Source organism: Anomaloglossus baeobatrachus, chromosome 6 (genome assembly GCF_048569485.1).
Source record: "Anomaloglossus baeobatrachus isolate aAnoBae1 chromosome 6, aAnoBae1.hap1, whole genome shotgun sequence".
Taxonomy (NCBI): Eukaryota; Metazoa; Chordata; class Amphibia; order Anura; family Aromobatidae; genus Anomaloglossus; species Anomaloglossus baeobatrachus.
This window is the reverse complement of record NC_134358.1, coordinates 43,935,538-43,957,785: the sequence shown is the minus strand read 5'-3', so window position 1 is coordinate 43,957,785 and position 22,248 is coordinate 43,935,538. Positions and strand designations below refer to the sequence as shown.

The 22,248-nt window shown below is 50.4% G+C and overlaps 1 protein-coding gene across 1 annotated transcript in view; it reads left to right on the top strand.

The window, feature by feature from the left end:
• FER1L6 (fer-1 like family member 6) overlaps positions 1–22,248 on the top strand; it is a 242,150-nt gene that overhangs the window by 103,354 nt on the left and 116,548 nt on the right. Inside the window, exons 13-17 of the mRNA XM_075352889.1 lie at positions 2,930–3,113; positions 3,219–3,339; positions 10,567–10,667; positions 12,045–12,135; positions 15,512–15,628. Coding sequence (XP_075209004.1) covers positions 2,930–3,113; positions 3,219–3,339; positions 10,567–10,667; positions 12,045–12,135; positions 15,512–15,628 — 614 coding nt within the window. The remainder of the gene's footprint in view (positions 1–2,929; positions 3,114–3,218; positions 3,340–10,566; positions 10,668–12,044; positions 12,136–15,511; positions 15,629–22,248) is intronic.

The following is a 22,248-nucleotide window of genomic DNA, read 5'->3' as shown; positions in this document are numbered from 1 at the left end:
ATTTTACGAAACGCAGCAACTCAACCACAAAGTAGAGACCAAGTAAAGTTATAGAACGGGGTCATCGAGTGCAGAGGAGAACAGTGGATAAATGTCACCAAAGATCTGCGAGTGCCGCAACCGCAGGAACAAGAGGTGAATACCTGAGCCCCGGGAGAGCGAGTGCCGCCACCGCTAGAACAGGAGGTGAATACCTGAGCCCCGGGAGAGCGAGTGCCGAAATTGCTGAAACAGGAGGTGAATACCTGAGCCCAGGGAGAGCGAGTGCCGGCACCGCTGGAACAGGAGGTGAATACCTGAGCCCCGGGAGAGCGAGTGTTGGAAGAGCTGGTACAGGAGGTGAATACCTGAGCCCCGGGAGAGCGAGTGCCAAGAGAGCTGGTACAGGAGGTGAATACCTGAGCCCCGGGAGAGCGAATGCCGGAAGAGCTGGTACAGGAGGTGAATACCTGGGCCCCGGGTGAGCGAGTGCCGGAAGAGCTGGTACAGGAGCTAAATACCTGGGCCCCGGGAGAGCGAGTGCCGGAAGAGCTGGTACAGGAGGTGAATACCGGAGCTCTAGGAGAGCGAGTGCCGCCACCGCTGGAACAGGAGGTGAATACCTGAGCCCCGGGAGAGCAAGTGTCGGAAGAGCTGGTACAGGAGATGAATACCTGAGCCCCGGGAGAGCGAATGCCGGAAGAGCTGGTACAGGAGGTGAATACCTGGGCCCCGGGTGAGCGAGTGCCGGAAGAGCTGGTACAGGAGGTGAATACCTGAGCCCCGGGAGAGCGAGTGCCAAGAGAGCTGGTACAGGAGGTGAATACCTGAGCCCCGGGAGAGCGAATGCCGGAAGAGCTGGTACAGGAGGTGAATACCTGGGCCCCGGGTGAGCGAGTGCCGGAAGAGCTGGTACAGGAGGTAAATACCTGGGTCCCGGGAGAGCGAGTGCCCGAAGAGCTGGTACAGGAGGTGAATACCTGAGCTCTAGGAGAGCGAGTGCCGCCACCGCTGGAACAGGAGGTGAATACCTGAGCCCCGGGAGAGCGAGTGTCGGAAGAGCTGGTACAGGAGGTGAATACCTGAGCCCCGGGAGAGCGAATGCCGGAAGAGCTGGTACAGGAGGTGAATACCTGGGCCCCGGGTGAGCGAGTGTCGGAAGAGCTGGTACAGGAGGTAAATACCTGGGCCCCGGGAGAGCGAGTGCCGGAAGAGCTGGTACAGGAGGTGAATACCTGAGCTCTAGGAGAGCGAGTGCCGCCACCGCTGGAACAGGAGGTGAATACCTGAGCCCCGGGAGAGCGAGTGTCGGAAGAGCTGGTACAGGAGATGAATACCTGAGCCCCGGGAGAGCGAGTGCCGGAAGAGCTGGTACAGGAGGTGAATACCTGGGCCCCGGGAGAGCGAGTGCCAGAAGAGCTGGTATAGGAGGTGAATACCTGGGCCCTGGGAGAGCGAGTGCCGGAAGAGCTGGTACAGGAGGTGAATACCTGAGCTCTAGGAGAGCGAGTGCCGCCACCGCTGGAACAGGAGGTGAATACCTGAGCCCAGGGAGAGCGAGTGCCGGAAGAGCTGGAACAGGAGGTGAATACCTGAGCCCAGGGAGAGCGAGTGCCAGAAGAGCTGAAACAGGAGGTGAATACCTGAGCCCAGGGAGAGCAAGTGCCGACACTGCTGGAACAGGAGGTGAATACCTGAGCCCCGGGAGAGCGAGTGCCGGCACAGCTGGAACAGGAGGTGAATACCTGAGCCCCAGGAGAGCGAGTGCCAGAAGAGCTGGTACAGGAGGTGAATACCTGAGCCCAGGGAGAGCGAGTGCCTGCACTGCTAGAACAGGAGGTAAATACCTGAGCCCCGGGAGAGCGAGTGCCGCCACCGCTGGAACAGGAGGTGAATACCTGAGCCCCGAGAGAGCGAGTGCCGGAAGAGCTGGTACAGGAGGTGAATACCTGAGCCCCGGGAGAGCGAGTGCTGGAAGAGCTGGTACAGGAGGTGAATACCTGAGCTCTAGGAGAGCGAGTTCCACCACCGCTGGAACAGGAGGTGAATACCTGAGCCCAGGGAGAGCGAGTGCCGGAAGAGCTAATACAGTAGGTGAATACCTGAGCCCAGGGAGAGCGAGTGCCGACACTGCTGGAACAGGAGGTGAATACCTGAGCCCCAGGAGAGGGAATGCTGGAACAGGAGATGAATACCTGAGCCCCGGGCGAGCGAGTGCTGGCACTGCTGGAACAGGAGGTGAATACCTGAGCCCCGGGACAACAAGTGATGGCACGGCTGGAACAGGAGGTGAATACCTGAGCCCCAGGAGAGGGAATGCTGGAACAGCTGTAACAGGAGGTGAATACCTGAGCCCTGGGAGAGCGAGTGCGGGCACTGCTGGAACAGGAGGTGAATACCTGAGCCCCGGGACAACAAGTGACGGCACAGCTGGAACAGGAGGTGAACACCTGAGCCCCAAGAGAGCGAGTGCCGACACTGCTGGAACAGGAGGTGAATACTTGCGCCCCGGGACAATAAGTGACGGCACGGCTGGAACAGGGGGTGAATACCTGAGCCCGGGAGAGCGAGTGCCGCCACCGCTGGAACAGGAGGTGAATACCTGAGCCCTGGGAGAGCGAGTGCCGGCTCAGCTGTAACAGGAGGTAAATATCTGAGCCCTGGGAGAGCAAGTGCCGGCACAGCTGTAACAGGAGGTGAATATCTGAGCCCTGGGAGAGCAAGTGCCAGCACCGCTGGAACAGGAGGAGAATACCTCAGCCCTGGGAGAGCGAGTGCTGGCAACACTGAAACAGGAGGTGAATAGAATTTTAAAGAAGCAAAAATGGGGAATGAAAATGGTTTGTCCTAGTAGTGGAAATCAGCTTTTAAGTAGAAGCCAGAAGAATTTTGAATTCAGCTCTGGAAGAGTGCAGAAGGCCTGAATAATGATAATTTCAATGATTAACAGGTAACTATGGAAATGTTCTTGATGGGGTATCACCGCATGGAGGCAAAAAGAAAACATCAGAAGCTGAAGATGCAGAGAGCGCCCCACTACTACATACCGAGGAAGGTGATGGGTCGCACGATATATCAATGTCCTTCAGATCCATGACCACAGCAGAGAAACCCGTGATAACAGAGGGAAACAGGTAATGATACCCGTTCCGTACAAGTCCTATACCTGATGTTATAGATTTAGGGGCTCCAATTGTTTCCTTTTTTGGTAATTCCCTTCTGTGTTTTCTCTTACACAGGAATTATCACTACTTACCATTCTATGAGAAAAAGCCCTGTGTCTATCTGAAAAGTACATGGGGCGACCAGACATTTAGATTGTACGCTTCCAATGTGCTCCAGAAAATGGCGGACCACCTGGTGAGTCACATCATAGTATCATATATATTATGTTTTATCAAATATATAAAGCTGAGTGTATGTATGTATGTATATATGTGTGTATGTATGTGTCTATGTATGTATGTATATATGTGTGTATGTATGTGTGTATGTCCGCTAAAGCATTCCGCACCGTCGCATTTACAATCACGAAATTTTGCAGAGACACCCCATTTGACTCATAGACTAGGTTTTGAGGGGAAAATTTAATCCTGCGCTTTACACTTATTCGACAAAAAACCTGCCTACATTAAAGTCAATGTATCTGGGAGCTAAAGGTTATTATAGACTCCTATTATGGACAGAGAAAGAGACACAAAGAGAGACCTACACACACACAGAAAGAGACACACACAGAAAGAGAGACACACACACACAGAAAGAGATATACACACAGAAAGAGACACACACACACACACACACAGAAAGAGATATACACACAGAAAGAGACACACACAGAAAGAGATATACACACAGAAAGAGACACACACAGAAAGAGACACACACGCACAGAAAGAGATATACACACAGAAAGAGACACACACAGAAAGAGACACACACAGAAAGAGACACACACACACACACACCGAAAGAGACACGTACACAGAAAGAGACACACACCAAAAGACACACACACACACACAGAAAGAGATATACACACAGAAAGAGACACACACAGAAAGAGATATACACACAGAAAGAGACACACACAGAAAGAGACACACACGCACAGAAAGAGATATACACACAGAAAGAGACACACACACACACACACACCGAAAGAGACACGTACACAGAAAGAGACACACACCAAAAGACACACACACACACACACACACAAAGAGACACCCAAACAGAAACTAGTTGGATGTTTGAGGTAATATATTGGCTGTTTTGACAGTTACCCTGGATATTTATCAGGTGGCTTATATCAACCAATCACAACTCTGCTTCTATTAAATTAGAGGTCAAGGAGCTCTGATTGGTTGCTTTAAGCAACAAAGGACATTCTTAGTATAAGACAGCTTATGTGTCAGTTAATATGACTTCGGTGGTGAGAGAGAAAGGGAGAGTGAGGGTGAAAGAAATAAAAGGAGAGAGACAGAGAGGGAGAGCGGGAGAGCGGGAGGGAAGGAGAGTGGGAGAGAGAGAGACAAAAGGCCCCTTCACACGCAACAACATATCTAACGATATGTCCTCGGGGTCACGGAATTCGTGACGCATATCCGGCGTCGTTAGCGACGTCGTTGCGTATAACAGCTCCGAACAACTGTTAACGATCAAAAATACTCCCCTTATCGTTGATCGTTGACACATCTTTCATTTTCAAAATCTCGTTGGTCGTTGTGGACGTAGGTTGTTCGTCGTTCCTGAGGCAGCACACATCGCTACGTGTGACACCCTGGGAACGACGAACAACAGCTTACCTGCGTCCTCCGGCAACGAGGTGGGTGTCCCTTTCTATCTGCTGCTCTCCGCCCCTCCACTTCAATTGGACGCCTGCCGTGTGACGTCGCTGTGACGGCGCACGAACCTCCCCCTTAACGAAGAGGTTGTTCGCCGGCCACAGCGACGTCGCTAGGAAGGTAAGTATGTGTGATGGGTCCTAGCGATATTGTGCTCCACGGGCAGCGATTTGCCCGTGACGCACAAATGACGGGGGCGGGTACGCTCGCTAGCGATATCGCTGCGTGTAAATCCCCCTTTAGTTACTATTTCGGGCAACGCCGGGTACTAAAGTTAGTATTATATATATTTCATAATATTACTGGAGATGAACAAAAAGATTCGCTCCCTTGTCCGGCATCCACTTCAGTTCCCCTTGGCAGCCGCACCAGGGCAGTGCAAACTTCCTCGAGTGTCGGAATCCTGAGTGCCTTTTGTATTCACTATATGACGTCACGACATTGTGGGGGCCTAGTAATCGCTAGTGGCGCCCAGGATAACGGCATTCGAGTTCTGACTGACGACGTGCGCTGATCCGGCTGACACGGAGTGTCAAAGTGTACCCTGGACCAGGGTAGCACAAATCTTTTTGCTTATCTCGAAGTATCATGTTCTTTATCTAGTGATGTTCTGGACATCTCAGAGGTCCCAGTGGTTGGACTGTTACAATGAGTCATTGAGGGCATATCCTATATTTCTGATATAGAGATCCAAATCTCTATATCTACTCTTCAGCCCTTAGAAAAAGGGTTAATATTATTATTGATAACCTACCCTTGGAATAGGTTCATCAATACCAGATCACGGGGTCCCTGTCAGCACGCCGATCACAGGGAGGCCCCTCGCACTCCTCTCTGTCAGTCGTATGAAGGGGCTGTGGTGCACTGAAGTTGCACAGATCCATACATTGTTTATTGGTAATGCAAACTTTCCCCAATTCACTTGTGTGCAGTACTTTTACAACTGCTATACAATATTTGGAACTTGCTATGTAACACAGCACCTTCCATTGACGATCTGTTGAGCTTTCAAGAGTTGGACCCCTATCAATCAGATATTAAAGGAATTGGCCACTACGTTTTTATTGCAGGCCTTTCGTAAGGATAGATGATCAATATCTGATCAGTGGGGGTGTGATGTTACAGACTCCGCCGCCGGCCGAAAGTTCATGGATGCCACCGGAACACAGCACCTGCGTCAAAACTATAGTGGCAATGGGAGGGTACTACAGATCCAACTCCTATTCATCTGAATGGCACTGCAGTACCCGGCAGTGGCCTCTATAGAAATGACAGGGCTGCTGTGAGCAGCATCTGAAAAATTTTGTAGGCAATGGCACCAGTAACAGCTGATTGGCATGTGTGCCAGGCGTCGCAACCCCACCTATCTGATGTTGAAAGACTATCTGTCACGCGTGTGTCACGTCCACATGTTATATCTTCTATTGGAGTGGATTTACTTTCATTTGATGTTGAAGGGGTTAAGGACCCTTTCCTTTCTGGCTGAGATGACTCATAGCCTTAATCACAGCTGCAGCATCTTATCATCACTCCCTTCTTCTTTATTTACGCTCTCCTGGCTTCACTCCATGCCAGTTATAGATTTTTTTTACTGATCACTTTGAAGGAGCCTGTCTCTGGAGAAGCTGAGTTGTTCATTTGCAGCTGTGGAGCTTCCTGGTGGAGAAATCGAAGAGTGCTTTTTGTTATGTCTTTCCCCACCCATTTGTCTTACCTTCCTCTTGTTGTTTTATTATTTTAGTAGTGAAACTAGTGTCAGGGTGAGTTCAGGGCCAGTGAGCATCTAGTCAAGTGACGGCGCACGGAGAAGGACCCATCTAGGGACGTTAAGGAGTGCAAAGATCAGACTCAGGTGAGTGATAGGAGGTTACCCACTTCCCTCTCCCTATTGATTCCTTTACATCTTACCTGGTTTGTCCCTTTGTATTGCGCTTCGCCCTGGCATGATACTATCCCATTAATAAAAAGTAGTGGCCAACCTTGTTAATGAACTATCCTAAGGTATTCCTATAAAGGGGTTATCAGGCTCCGTTCATTTCACATCCGAGGCAAGTATTCACGATGACATTACGACCTACATACCTACCGAGATGAGTCCATGAAGACCAGGTATTCTCAGTAGGTATGTGGGTCATAAAGTCATCGGCACCACAGACATCCATTATTCAGGGTGAACATTCCCTTTAAGCCTTTCTGCCCACTAGGACGTCGGTGCACGAAGATCTCATTTCCATTGCAACCGGGATATAATAGTTCTATACTATTCCTGTCTATTAGGAGTGATATCTCAGCCACTTACATAGGACTCACTGCAACAAACACTGACTAGAAAGGTTATGTAATAAAAGTGCCACGCTGCGCCGCAGGCTTCTGCAAGGTGTGTAGTGAATAAGACATGCAGCACAGATGTTTGGTAATACAGCGATAATGTCAATGTGCAGAAGAGACTTGGGGACTGTCCATTAAGAGGAAGAAATAAAATGTCTCTGTGTTTCAATGGCAGGAAATAAATACACGATTTAATTAAAATCCAACTTAACAGCGGCAAATTAAACATCCTTCTTAGTAGCCATGCATCGGGGACACATTCTCTTTTTCATCCTCCTCCTAAAAAACATGACTTCCAATTTATCAACTGTTTCCAAGCATATGGCAAAATGTGCATTTGCACAAAGCTTCAGACCCATAAACTCAATTTACCATTGACCTCTTCACTGACCTAGGCCACCAGGGAATGAAAAAGTAATTTCTGTGCAGTCATTGCCCACCAGGAAAATTACCAGTATACTGTCACACGGCGTTTGGTTATTTCCTTCCTGCTCTTTATTTCCTCCTTATCATATATAGTTTTATATAGTGTGTGCTAGCTGTGTGATAGAGTTTTGCTTTTCCTGTTTGTCTATATCTGTGTGTTCAACCACTCTTGTCCCAGTTCTCCCCTGGGGTGGGGGTATAAGTTCAGAGCTTGCCAGGAGTAGGGCAAGGAAGGCGGCCCAGACATCTTCACTATTAGAAGTATCTCTGGAATTAGGGACAGCTAAGGTCCCCTACCCTGAGGGCCAGTCTAGGAGCCCTGGTCCCTTGTTATCCTCTCACACTTTGTGACATATATTGAACTCTTCTACCACTCTAGACCACCAGCGTCTGCCCATCTACCATGTACCACCAGACCCAATTTTATTACACTACATGTGTCATAACCTTCTACTAAATTACCCCTTACTCACAAATAGAGGCATAACATGAGGGTCCTTGGGCTCAGTAGAGGATTTACATCAGTTAGGTCCCCCAAAATGTGCTATTTTTAAGAAGTGTCTTCATAAGAGGGCTAAGTGGTTTTTGGGTTGTCTTATATCTCCTTGCTAGACCCCTACTTGTCATATTTTAACAGTACTAAGATGCAGTACCTGGAACAGCCACACATGTAACGGGGCACTGTTTTTGTAAAAACTATTAAAGTGGTGAAGGTTACAACTTCCTCAAGTATACTTTTATAAGTAGCCTGACATGCATTAAGTTTTCATGACCTGGAGGATGTAACTGTACCGCCCCAGCATCAGCAGCCAAGGCTGCTCGGATCCGGATCCGCGGTGGCTCAAGGGGGTCTCCGGACCCGGGAGGGGTCGCGCGGCCACTCAAAATAAAAGGAGGGTATTTACAAGGAGTTTTGTGTTTAGAGTTCGCGACGCCACCCACTGTGTGTGGTAAGGTGGAGTACCACCGCTGCTGTTGGGAGCGCACGGTGGCGATGGGATGGCAGCCAGGTGTTTAACCCCTCCGTGGGTAGGGGGAATACACCGGGGCTTGGTGATGGTGAAGCGGGGAAGCCGTTGGGGAGGACCGGGTTACTGCGTACTCACTCAGTTCAATAACGCTGACACTGACAACTTGTAAACCGGAATTCTGAGCACCGCTGCAGCAGGGAGGGAGCACATCTGAGTCCCGTGCCCGATGGTGTTGCTTGTTAGCCTGTGACCTTTCCCTTGGCACCTTCTTTTCTGGTTGCCCCCTGTAGTATAGAACTAGTCGGGTCCCGCTCACCCGTATAGCTAACGGAGTGAGCTTGCTCTCAGGGTTCACACTTGGGATTTTCTAGACTTGGGAAAGTCCTATCCCCCTCGTTGCGCTAGTACCCCGATTTTGGAGCGGGTGGAGAACGGATCTTGAAGACTCCGTCCTCGTCGGGTAAATTACCAGGACGCTTGAAGCTACTTCCCGCCCTAGGGTCCACGTACCCAGTCGTGCCCTGGTCCCTGCCCAGAGATGGCTCAAGGCTGCAGGCTGCCCTCCTCTGCAGTTCCGTGCCCCTTGACATGATCCCCTGCAACCGGGGTTCCAGCTCCCACCAGGCCCAGACCTGCCACCTAGTATTAACAAGGAGCCCAGCTCCTGACCTCTCCTCTTAAGAGTCACTCCACAACTCACTGTCTCCTGACACTCCTGACCCTCCCAATCAACCCCCCAAGTGGGCAGCCCTATTCCCTTTAGGCTGTCCACTGGTGTGTCTGGTGGGTGTGGTGCAGAGTGTTCCTAGGATTTCAATTAGCTTGTTCTTAGCAACACCAAAGGCTAGGGACCCGTAACCAAGGAGGATTGGATACCGTGCAGAAGGGCAGATTGCACAATACCCTGTGACGACCTGATAGGCCAGGGCGTCACATAACCTCATAGATGAAACCATCTGTAAATAGCAATTATCAGTTTTTCAGTGGCAACAGGTGACTTGATCATCACTAGGGGTTTGCCCACTGAGACCCCTGTATATCTATGGGTTGGCCAGAGACTGTGGAGCACAGTGCTGTAGTACTCCTTTAGTCCAATAGACCATGAATGGAGTAGAGGTGCTCATGATCTATTCAGAAGGCCCAGATTTTGGGATTGGTGGAGTTTGCAATAGTTAGACCTCCTTTCCTTAGTAAATGATCCCCTATTGCTAACTTACAACTTTGGTAAAACCCCTTTAAGGGGTTTGGGTACTCCAATAATCACCTTAGAGTATGAACCCCACCTTCTGCTGATCGGCTGGGCTCTCTGATGTAGGACATAAACTTATCATACAGTACTGTGGCAGCTGACACCTAGGGCAAGGGTGGATACAGGAGCAGACAAGCTAAGGCTGGAGGAATGGCCAGTCTCTGCTATACCAGGGCCACCGAGGTAACTGAGGCACAGCCGGGTTGGAGAGGCATACTCTCTGGTATAGCAAGGGCACTGGGATAGAGGCTGGAGGCACGGTCATGTTGGAAAGGCACAGGCTCTGGTATAGCAAGGCCACTGAGGTAGCTGAGGCTGGAGGCATGTCCGGTATGGACAGGCACAGTCTAAACACGTTGATCAGGCACCTCCCCTAGTGGGAGAGAGCCTTATGCACCCAGTGCCTCTTAGAGATAGGCTGAGAGACACTTCCTGGGAGTTACGCTCTGGGCCTTTAAGAAAAGGGCAGCAGCACATGTGCGAGCCCCAGGGGCACTCCCTGAGGACTTGCGCCAAGTGCACAGACCCCGGGAGGAGGAAGCAGAGAGCGCACACGTGGAGGAGAGAATAGACGCCGGGACACATGCGAGAGCTGGTCGCAGTGGTGAGTAGCGCGCATCTCTGGAGGAGGAGAACGGGGAGCACAGGGATGCCAGCACTCCAGATACATTGGTAGGCCATCCTAAGGAAATATTATTAAATAAAAATCTTGGACATCCCCTTTAATTATCTTTGTATTCTAACACCTTGTTTTTTTACTCTGTAGGAAGAAGGATTAGAACATATGAAAGAACTCATCAAAGTTTCTGATTTTGCACCTGAAGAAAAGATGAGAGATGTTCTCACTGACTTTAACAAACAGAGCAAGTACGATCATCCCTTATCAATACTTCTCATTAATGGGGACCTGCCACTTGCCATAAATGCCTTTTTTTAACTTGGTGTAAATGCCTCTGTTTTTCTGAATCCGGTGCTATTTTTCTTTTGTTCCTGCGCCTCTCAGTTCCTTAGATAAGGCCTCATCTTCCCTGTGTATAAATCTAGCATTGTTTTCCAATTGGGCGTGGTTCTCATGAAGCCACCAATAGAGAAGAGATGAAGGTCACACCCACTTGGACTAAAACTAGATTTATATAGAGGAATGAGAGGGCCATATCTCAGGAATGGAGGGGCGCAGGAACAAAAGAAAAACAGCGCCGGATTCAGGAGAACAGCGGCTTTTACACCAGGTAACAAAATTGCATTTTTAAGGCAAGTGACAGGTGCTATATAAATTAAAAATACACATTTCTCATTAATCAATTATTAAATATATGTGAGATCTATGCATTGCTGTACAAACCCCATCGAAGATTGGACCAGATCACTTTCTTTATTCTTTTTTACTTCTTTGTTAATATACAGTATGTGTGTAAAGATAGATAGATTGATAGAGAGATGGATGGATAGATAGATAGAGAGATAGATAGATAGATAGATAGATAATAGATAGATGGATAGATAGATAGATGGATAGATAATAGATAGATGGATAGATAATAGATAGATGGATAGATAGAGGGATAGATGGATAGATAGATAGATAGATAGATAGAGAGATGGATAGATAGAGGGATAGAGAGATAGATAGATAGATAATAGATAGATGGATAGATAATAGATAGATGGATAGATAGATAGATGGATAGATAATAGATAGATGGATAGATAATAGATAGATGGATAGATAGAGGGATAGATGGATAGATAGAGGGATAGATAGATAGATAGAGGGATAGATAGATAGATAGATAGATAGAGGGATAGATAGATAGATAGATGGATAGATAGATAGATAGATGGATAGATAATAGATAGATAGATAGATAGATAGAGGGATAGATAGATAGATGGATAGATAATAGATAGATGGATAGATAATAGATAGATAGATAGATAGATAGAGGGATAGATGGATAGATAGAGGGATAGATAGATAGAGGGATAGATAGATAGATGGATAGATAATAGATAGATGGATAGATAATAGATAGATAGAGGGATAGATGGATAGATAGAGGGATAGATAGATAGATAATAAATAGATAGAGAATAGATAGATAGATAGATAGATAGATAATAAATAGATAGAGAATAGATAGATAGAGGGATAGATAGATAATAAATAGATAGATAGATAGATAGATAGATAGATAGATAGATATGGATGTATGGAAATACCAGGTTGTCTATTTTTACTTTCAGGGCATTCATCTCAGTAGCAGAGAAAAAAAACAAGATGGTGAACACAACTGCTCTGGACAAGAAAAGGGTAACGCTGTGCAAGCAGGAGCTGGTAAGACACACGACAATTATGATATTTTTGCATATACTGTACATGGGTAATTATTTGATTCCCATTCAGCAATATCTGAGGTCCCATAATAATCATTATGTCTCCATGACAATCACAGTCCTAGTGTGTCCATAATGTTGATGGCCTCAGTGTACCCATAATAGTGATGGCTACAGTGTACCCATAATGTTGATGGTCACGTAGTCCCTACAATTTTCATGGCTAGTCTGAGTGCCTTTGAGCAATAATTGTATGTCCCCCATGATGATGTCATTGGTGTCCTGTAATGGGGACAACCAAAGTACTTGTGGCGCCCCTGAGGCTTCAGTCGCCACAGAGTTCTGCACCTCACCAGAGGTGCAGTATTCATCTCGGATACAGAGGAGGTCATTGCCGGTAAACCACAATTCACCAACATACACATAGCTAGTTGCCCTCTCACCGGGACTGGGTTAGAGTTGGGTCATTTAGGATGGTCACCATATCATCTTGGGCCTCCCACCCACTAGCTCAGGAACCCAGGGGATGGAGCGACTGTTCTGGGGAGCAAGGCGACACACTCACACAATGAGTTGAGAAACCACCGGGAACCAAGTGAGACGCAGGAGAACACAGTCGCTGAGGGGAGAGCTCAAAGCTCCCTCAGGACCAGCGCACACCTCAGGTTGCGGAGCCCTAGTCCTAGTCCCGCCAGCAAAATCCCCCAGGCAGAGGATTAAGTCTTCTGGCCCAAACACAGCGCCCGGGGCAAATTAGCACACAGAGCCAGGAGTCGTGACCATAGGACAGCTCCATCTACGAACTCGCGCTGCCTGCTATATGGGACGGGGGAATGAACAAACCCCAAGGACTCTGGTCCCAGCATAGCTTCAGGTCGCGGGGACTCGCAGAACACAACACAGGGAGGAAGGACTCACAGGGAAACCCCACCAGTTCTGACCTCCGAACTATCCGGGATCGACTGGAGCTCATCCCAGCGGAGTCCGGCAGTCCAACGGCGGGAGCAATTCAGTGAGTAAACAACCTAAACTGCAACTGCTGTGTCGTCTATTCCTTCCCACGCCCCTATATCGGGGTGGACCACTACACCCAATATCCTCCCTAGGGCCTGAGCTCTGCCTGTGGAGAGCTGGACCATCTGAGCTGCATTACCATCCGCCCCAGAGAGAGAGAAACAGATATCCCGCAGCGGCGGCTCCCATCATAGCCGCATACCACAGGTGGCGTCACGAAGACAAACTTTATCCTACTCCCCTGTAAATAACCCAATCACCATGTTTAATTGACACCGACGGGGTCATGGAACCGGGCCAGGCCGCCGTGACACCCCAAACCGCCCCGGTGACGAGTAACCCGAAAACACTAGAGACCCCGTGAGCGCATCATACTCTTATAACTTCAATTAAAAATCATTGTCCCCAAAACAGTTACACAATGTCTGTGCCAGTTATAGCCTATTTCTAATACCAGTCACAGTGCCCTTATTACAGTTATAGAGCCCCCCACAGTGCCCCATATCAAAGTGAACCCCCTAAGGCTACTTTCACACATACGGTTTGAGCACTGCGGCTCAATCCGGCTGTGAAAACTATGCAACGGATGCGGCGAAAACACCGCATCCGTTGCATAAGTTTTTACATGCGGCCCGTCCGTGTTTTTCCGGTTGCGGCATGCTACTGAGCATGCGCAGTGGAAAAAACCGCATGCGGCGACCGGATGCGGTTTTTTCCGCATCGCGCCGCATCCGGCCTCCATAGGTATGCATTGAAAAATGCGCCGCAGCGGCCGGAAGCGGCGCGATGCGGTGTTTTTTGCCGGAGCAAAAAACGTTGCAGGGAACGTTCGATCCGGCCGCGGCATCGGCTAAATCTGCCGCATGCGGCAAAAACCGGACCGAACGCAAGCCCCTGCGGCACAATACGGCACTAATGTAAGTCTATGCAAAAAAAACCGCAACCGGCGTTACAAAAGCCGGTTGCGGTTTTTCTGCAGAACGCCGTATTGTGCCGCAGAGCAAAAATCCGGATGTGTGAAAGTAGCCTAACAGCAGCCACAGTTGCCTCACACAGCTGACCGCACTCAATCACCCTAACACTAATCATGGTGAGAAATAGACCTGCTCTGTAGAGATAAAATACTTCATGCAGTCATTTTATTATTTCATTTAAAGGGAAACTATCACCACTTTTTTGGCCTATAAGCTGCGGCCACCACCAGCGGGCTCTTATATACAGCATTCTAACATGCTGTATATAAGAGCCCAGGCAGCTGTGAGAATATAAAAAAACACTTTATAATACTTACCTAACGGTCACGCGGTTGGCCATGTGGGCGTTTCCGTTGTCCGGTGCCGGCGCCGCCTCTTTTGGCCATCTTTGTTCTCCTTCTCTAGCCGCGGTGCATGACGCGTCAGACATCATACACACTCGCCGGCATTCAGGTCCTGAGCAGGTGCACTTTGATCTGCCCTAGCAGGACCGGCGAGTGTGTATGATGTAGACACGTCATGCACACAGGCTTCAGAAAGAGGACGAAGATGGCCAAAAGAGGAGGCACCGGCACCGGAGACGCCCATATGGCCAACCACGCAACCGTTAGGTAAAGCGGGCTTTACACTCTACGATATTCCTAGCAATTGCTAGCGATATCGTACGCAAAAGCACCGGCCCCCGTCGTGCATGCGATATTGTGTGATCGCTGCCGCAGCGAACATTATCGCTACGGCAGTGTCACACGCACTAACCTGGTCAGCGTCGTCACTGTGACTGCCGAACAATCCCTCCCTCAAGGGGGAGGGATGTTCGGCATCACAGCGACGTCACCGCGACGTCACTAAGTAGCCGGCCAATCAAAGCGGAGGGGCAGAGATGAGCGGGACATAACATCCCGCCCACCTGCTTGCCTCCGCATTGCGGCCGGCGGCAGGTAAGGAGACGTTCCTCGTTCCTGCGGTGTCACACACAGCGATGTCTGCTGCCGCAGGAGCGACGAACCACATCGATAATCAACCATTACCGATTTTTGGCTTTGGGACGACCTCTCCATGGTGAACGATTTTCACCATTTTTGAGGTCGCTTAAGGTCGCTGGTAAGTGTTACATGCTGCGATATCGTTAATGACGCCGGATGTGCGTCACTAACAGCGTGACCCCGACGATAAAACATTAGCGATATCATAGCGTGTAAAGCCCCCTTTAGTATTATAAAGTGTTTTTTATGTTCTTACAGCAGCCTGGGCTCTTATATACAGCATGTTAGAATACTGTATATAAGAGCCCAGTGGTGGTGGCCACAGCTTATACGTCAAAATAGTGGTGACAGGTTCCCTTTAAGTATTTGGGTAAATCTCTATAAGTGATCTTCACCTCCGTTACAGGAGGGAATGTCCAGCGAAGCAAAAGCAATTGTACAGCAGAAGAAGAAGATGTCCATGAATGAGATGACAAGGGAAATGCAGAGCTTCATTGATAGGATCAAGTTTCTGGTGGACGAGGTAAATGATAATATTCCATTATTTCATTAAGTGCTATACCCTGATCAGCCATAACTGACAGGTGGAGGGAACATCATAGATTTGTTGAGACAATGGCACATGTCGTATGGGTGAGATAAAAGCTCATCAAGGTGTTGGAAGGAAAAAAAATGGGCAAGCGGAAGGATCTGAGTGACTATGACAAGGGTCAATTGTGGTGGCTGGACGAGTGGAATACAGCACACGCTTTGCGGTGTACTGTAAGTTTCTGCTTTGTTACATCATGTGACCAGTTTAAGTAGTATCCCAAACAAAGAAATAACTCCTCAGAACTATGCATCAATAAAAGCCGCAAGGGAGTGTATAGAAGTGTGAAACTTGCCCGCCCATCAGTGTTAGTTGAGCCCCAATGACATCATTCAGTTATAAGACAAGTTGGAATCTATAAGAACAAAATGCATTGTATTCTCTCACACAAAGCATCGCAATGTGCTGTATATGGGAGCGTGTAGCCCTTGTAGTGCACAGTATTAGGCTTTAATGTTAGGGTTGATTTATCTATATTATGGGGTACAGTATACATTCATTTCTATGTTTATACCTAAATTAAGAGGTATCAGAAGAGCCATTATGTAAAGCTGACCCCTCATCTCCCCCTCTCCGTGTAGTGGTCAGATGTTGTACGCTGCCTGTGGCATGCGACATGATACTGCACAGTCCACAGCCTGTAGCCTCTCCTTGGCATTATACCTAGATTTGTGTTTCTGGAATGCCAGGGAACACTCTGGATGAGGGTTGCTTCGGGGTCCTTATACACTACAGAAAAGCTGTACCTGGCTGGGGGTGTGTGTTGATGCTTTTTGTAAGCAGAACTGCAGACCGCATACTGCTGCTTGACGTGGCAGGCCAGGAGCTGATGAAGGAGAGATGAATAAGAGACAAAAGTAATAAAAAACTAGTCTTTATTGAACGAACAAGTAAAACAAATGCACATCTAGTAAAAGGAATGGCACCTAAGCAATAAATCTTCTGAATCCAATTCAGAGGTATAAACATAATGGTTACATGTGGCAGCACAATGTTGCACTAAAAAGATTATGAGGGCCTTCATCCTCCCTTCTGAGGGATGCATGGGTCAAAGTGTGTTGCTGTGGCTCCTCACAGCTAATCTCAGCTTCCATTTCATATGGGCCAAAAACGTGCAGGAGTGCTCTGCATCTCATTCGGAGAAACCATAGCCCAGCCTGACTTGCAAATACTTAGGAGAAATCATGGCCCAGCCTGACCTGCAACTCCTTATGAGAATCCATGGCCCAGTCTGGCCTGAAACTCCTTAAGAGAAACCATAGCCCAGCCTGACCTGCAGCTCTTTAGGAGAAACTGTGGTCCAGCCTGACCTGCAACCCCATTATTACCCAGCGAGCCACCCGGCATCAGGGCAGCTGGAAGAGTTGGATACAGCGCCAGAAGATGGCGCTTCTATGAAAGCGCGATTTTCTGGGGCGGCTGCGGACTGCAATTCGCAGCGGGGGTGCCCAGAAAGCTTGGGCACTCTACACTGCGGATTTCAATCCCCAGCTGCCTAGTTGTACCTGGCTAAACTCAAAAATTGGGCGAAGCCCACGTCATTTTTTTTAAAAAATTATTTCATGAAATTCATGAAATAATTAAAAAAAAAGGGCTTCCTGTATTTTTGGTTCCCAGCCAGCTACAAATAGGCAGCTGGGGGTTGGGGGCAGCCCGTACCTGCCTGCTGTACCTGGCTAGTATACAAAAATATGGCGAAGCCCACGTCATTTTTTTGCGGGGAAAAAAACTTCTGCATACAGTCCTGGATGAAGATGCTGAGCCTTGTAGTTCTGCAGCTGCTGTCTGCTCTCCTGCATACACTATTGGATGGAGTATGCTGAGCCTTGTAGTTCTGCTCCCCCTGCCTTTCTCTCCAGCATGCAGTCCTGGATGGAGCATGCTGAGCCTTGTAGTTCTGCAGCTGTCTGCTCTCCTGCATACACTAGTGGAGAATGAAAAACATATTGAAGAAGGAAATGACATCAGACCTTTTTTCTTTTTTTTTTTCAACAATCTTTAATTCTTTAATGGCATTGTTCACTCATAAAAAACGCAGTGAGCAAAAACGCAGCAAAGCGCAGCAAAAAACGTACAAAAACCGCACCCGCGGCAAAAAAAGGATGTTTTTACCGTGGGTGCGGTTTTGTGCATTTTTTACCGCAAAAAACGCACAAAAGCGCAGCATCAAAAAAACACAGTGTGTGAACTTAGCCTTAAAGGGAACCACGAGCAGTTTTGGGTGCATTTTGCTAATCCCTGCCTAACTGTCCCTGTATATGAAACGCCCGCGCCGGCTCGCACGGTCACCGGGCCGGTGGTGTTCGGGGTCAGGCTGTGAGTGGCCCGACCCGGCTTCCGTGACCCCGGCGGGTCTCTCTCCGGGGCAGGTGTTCTAAGCAGCCAGATGGAATCGCTCCCCACGAGTGGAGCGGGGGAGCCCCGGGAGGTTAATGAGACCCAGGGCAACAGTCCTCAGGGACACCGGGGGCACAGGGCGGCGGCATTACTCACACCAGTCACGGAGTGCGGTACCAGTTTTTCTTTATTTAAAGTCCGTTCTACATCGCACCCGGGTGCTGGTCCTCGCCGCCTGTAGCCTCTAGTCGGTCCTGGGCAAGTAGGAGGAAGGGGTCCGGTGAGGTGATCTGGGGGTCCCTCTCTTTCGGTGCGTTAATGCTATCCCCGTGTCATGGAGCATCTTGGGGACCCGCCGCCATTCTGTCTGTCTTTCGGTAGCGCATAACACCAACCGCTACCGGGTACAACACTCTCCAAAGATCCCCAGTCCTCAGCTCCATTCCCTTCCTTAAGATATTATCAGCCCTAGTCTCGTGGCATCTCCTCAGCAGGGAGCTGTTCTGTGGAGGTCTGCACTCTCTTGCAGCCTCTTACGTTCTGCCTAAAACTTCTGTCTGCTCTGAACTCACTCTTTCAGGGCCCCCCTCCCCTTGGGTTGTCATGGGGACCTGCACACCTGCTCATTAAGGAAACAGGATGAGTCATGCAGGCTCAAACTACATGCTGAAGAATTTTTAACTCCTTCCTGCCAGTGTGTGTGTGTGTGTGGACTCTTCTCCTCCTGCCCAGGAAAAATGGGATAACATTTAATACCCTATAACGACCCGGTTGCAGGGGCGTTACACTCCTCCAGACCAAAAACGCAACACTCCGGTGTTGCGACAACAAACAACACCGCAAAAAAACTTTTGTTGTATATAAACAAATGAACACGTCCCTTCTACCGGGACCCAATAAAGGATAGGAAGAGGCAGGAGGAAAAAGAAAGAAAGAGAACAAAAGCATGGAAAAAGAAACATCTGCATATATCAAAAACATTTAAACTTTCTGGAACAGGCCTCCTTACGACGCTCCAGGGCCCTCCAGGTACCCAGGTTTAGGGAAAAAGCTCCGTAGTCCAAATCCCGGTACGGGCTGCGGTACCGGACTCACCCCTCGCCAAAGCTCGCACCCGGGCAGTCTATATCATCTCCCCATCTTCTCCTGGTCCTGGGGAGGCAGGGTTCCTGGCTCCTAGTAGATGTCCAACAAAGGGGCAGGCACGGATTTTTGCACCCCACTGCAGCCCCACCCACGAAGGGCGGGCCAGTCCAGTCCTTGTTGGTACGCATGGCGCTCATCCCATTCTCAATGGACGCCATTGTACAGTCCAAGTCCATTTGTTGCATACCCGCAACCGCGGGCACCAAAATAAATGTTAGACAATCCAATTTTGCAGATGGTGTACACAAGGCACATGTCACCCGGTGTTACCGGGTCTAGTCTGGACCCTGCTCACAGCGCCAAATTGAAATGCCTGTGCCGGGGCTTGCCAGGAGAAAGGCGGACATTGCCAACCCGACTAGGACACTGCAGCCGGCTGCGGGCCCCGTCCATCCCTCCGTTTGGTTTACCAGTGACTCTGTGTGGTTTAATCGTGAGTACACCAGTGCACCGCACCGTGCCCCTGCGCCCTGCACCCCAACCCTCGCACAACCGGGCCCCAGGACCAACATCCCCTTACTCACGGAGGGGTCAACACCTAGCTGCGCCACTACACCACTCCTGGGAGTCCCCGTACCTTCACCGCAGCGGTGGTGTCCACCATCACCACAACCCGTGGGTGGCGTCATGAACAATCATCCCAAAACCGAACACCCGCATTCCCCCGCGCGTAGCGCCAACCCCCCCCCCCCTTGCAGAGCGACGTGACCCTCGGGTCTGTGAGAGGCTCGAGCCACCGCCCGCAGTACGAGCACGGATCCGAGCGGCTCGGCGGTCGCAGCCGAGGCCGTGGGGCGGTACACAGGCACATCGCTTTTCCAATTCAAGGGGCATAAACATTACTTCACACAGTCCTTTGGACATCCGCTCTGGTTCTCCACTATGGTCGCCATTAGCCCCGGAGCCACTCTTAATTTGCCGGCCAGCCACTCCCCTAGTATTCGGGCCTCCGAGCCCCTCATCCCCTCTCTCAGCTTCACTCTGTCGGGCAGATTCAAATAGTCCTCTGAATATCCCGTCGTCCCACCCACAGGGAATTTTCGGCTATAAGCTAGGACGGGAATCTTCAGGGACAGCACTCCTCTATGTCCGGTTTGCCAGGACCTACTCCCGCCATTGTAGCCCACTGACCTTCGACCAATTAAGGAGGTTCATTGGGTATCTGCCAGGGGGTGACCACCCTCCAGGCCGTCCGGACTTCACCCACTTGGGATGTGGTTAGCACAGCCCAGCTGTCACCAGGGCCCCACGTGTCCGGCACTGGGATTTGACCCAGCAGGTCAGACTAATTAGATTTGGTTGGGGTCTGATACTCGTTCCTCTCTCTGGGACTCTCCTGCCTCTTCCTGTGCCCCTCTCTCTTTTGTTAGCTGGACTCCGCCCTGTCATTAACCCTCTCTAGCCCCAAGCACCAGGAGGAGCTGCTGTGTCGCCCGGGGACCAGGGGGTACTCAGATCCGGGCCACGAGGTCACTTCTGTGGGTATCACGGTGGCGTGACCCGGTCTGTGATCCCAGGCTCCACAGTAAAAGGGGATTTGGTAAGGGAGATTGTCCGTGACGCCACCCACGGTTGTGGTGAGGTTGTGACACCACCGCTGCTCTGGACGAGGATCCCGGGAGTGATGGTATGGAGCAGCTAGATGTTAGTTCTCCCCTCCGTGGGTAGGGGGTTGGTTGTCCCGGGGCCCGGTGAGGTAGGTGGATGGGTAGCAGGCGGGTATGGGGCCTGGTGAGGTGCAGGGGCAGCGCTGTGCCGCACGGCACGGGGTACTCACTCAGCCAGTAATCACGACACAGTCCTTGGTAAAACACTCTGCTGGATGGACGGGTGCCCACAGACGGCTGCGGTTGTTGTTTCTCCTCTGACCCAGTTTGGTGGTGTAAGTCCTTTCTTCCACCTCCGTGCACGCTCCTCCTGCGCTCCGGCTTCCAGCTGGCTCCCCGGTTCGGTACCGGTGGGCCACCGCCCAGCCCCAGCTACCTACGGTTCCACCAACTGTCTCCCCAGCTCCCTGCAGACGGCCACTACCGTCTGCCTCACTCTCTGCTGCACGAGGGCCCTAGGCTCCAATCCTAGGCCCCAGTCTGCGTCTGCCTCTCTGCAGACCTCCTCTCTCTTCCTCTCCTAGGACTTGACTGGGCTTGTTTCCTGCCTCAGGCCAGCTAACTCCTGGGTGGGCGTCTCCATCTCCTGACTCCACCCACCTGGTGTGTCAGTCTGAGCCCGAGGAAAGGAATCAAGTTTCACTGGGGATGTCTGCTGTGAAACTGCTGGGGGTGGGGGTGTGTGTGTGTTGTTACCTGTGGCCCCTGGCTTGTCCAGGGCGCCACATTCCCCCTTAGCAAAATGCAGACCGTCCTCGGGCTGCCCGTCCATCACCGGTTTTATTTTTCTTTTTAAACTGCAAAAGATTAAAACATTAAACACAAGCATTTTCAATCTTCCCACAACGGGATGCACATTACTTTAACGTTGCAACAGTAATCAAACACTTTTAATAATAACAGTGGAACGGGTCCTTCAGTCACCCACCCAAACAACCTGGCCCTGATGCTGCCCCTAAGAAATGGGCCGCACCCCTTGACCCCAGTCCAGAACCAGGCTGCCCAGATAGTTAACGGGATGGGTGCTTCGCTGCCGTTGCGGCCGGGCGGACTGCCGGAGCCGTCGTCATCTCCGTTGCGGCCGGGCGGACTGCCGGGGCCGTCGTCATCGGCGGTGCGGCTGGGATGGAAGCCGGGACCGGTGGCAGGGCGGTGACGATGGTAAGGCCTGGGCCCTCCCTCACAGACGCTGCGAGCTCTGCTACCGGTGACAGGGGTAACGGGTCGGTCGGGGCGTTGGCCGCGGGCACCGAGGTTTCAGCGGTGCCGGACGGACGGGACATCTCGTGCAGCGGTGTTCCAGGAACCAAACACTGGCATAGTCCTGGCCTCCCTGCTTCCACAGCCGCTGTTCACATGCGGCCGGACGCCATCCCGTCCCCCTTAGCCTCCTTTTAGCACTTCCTTCTTCAGGGGGCGGGGCTCCACTTTCGTGCCTTTCCTGCTCATGTAAGACGCTCGAGC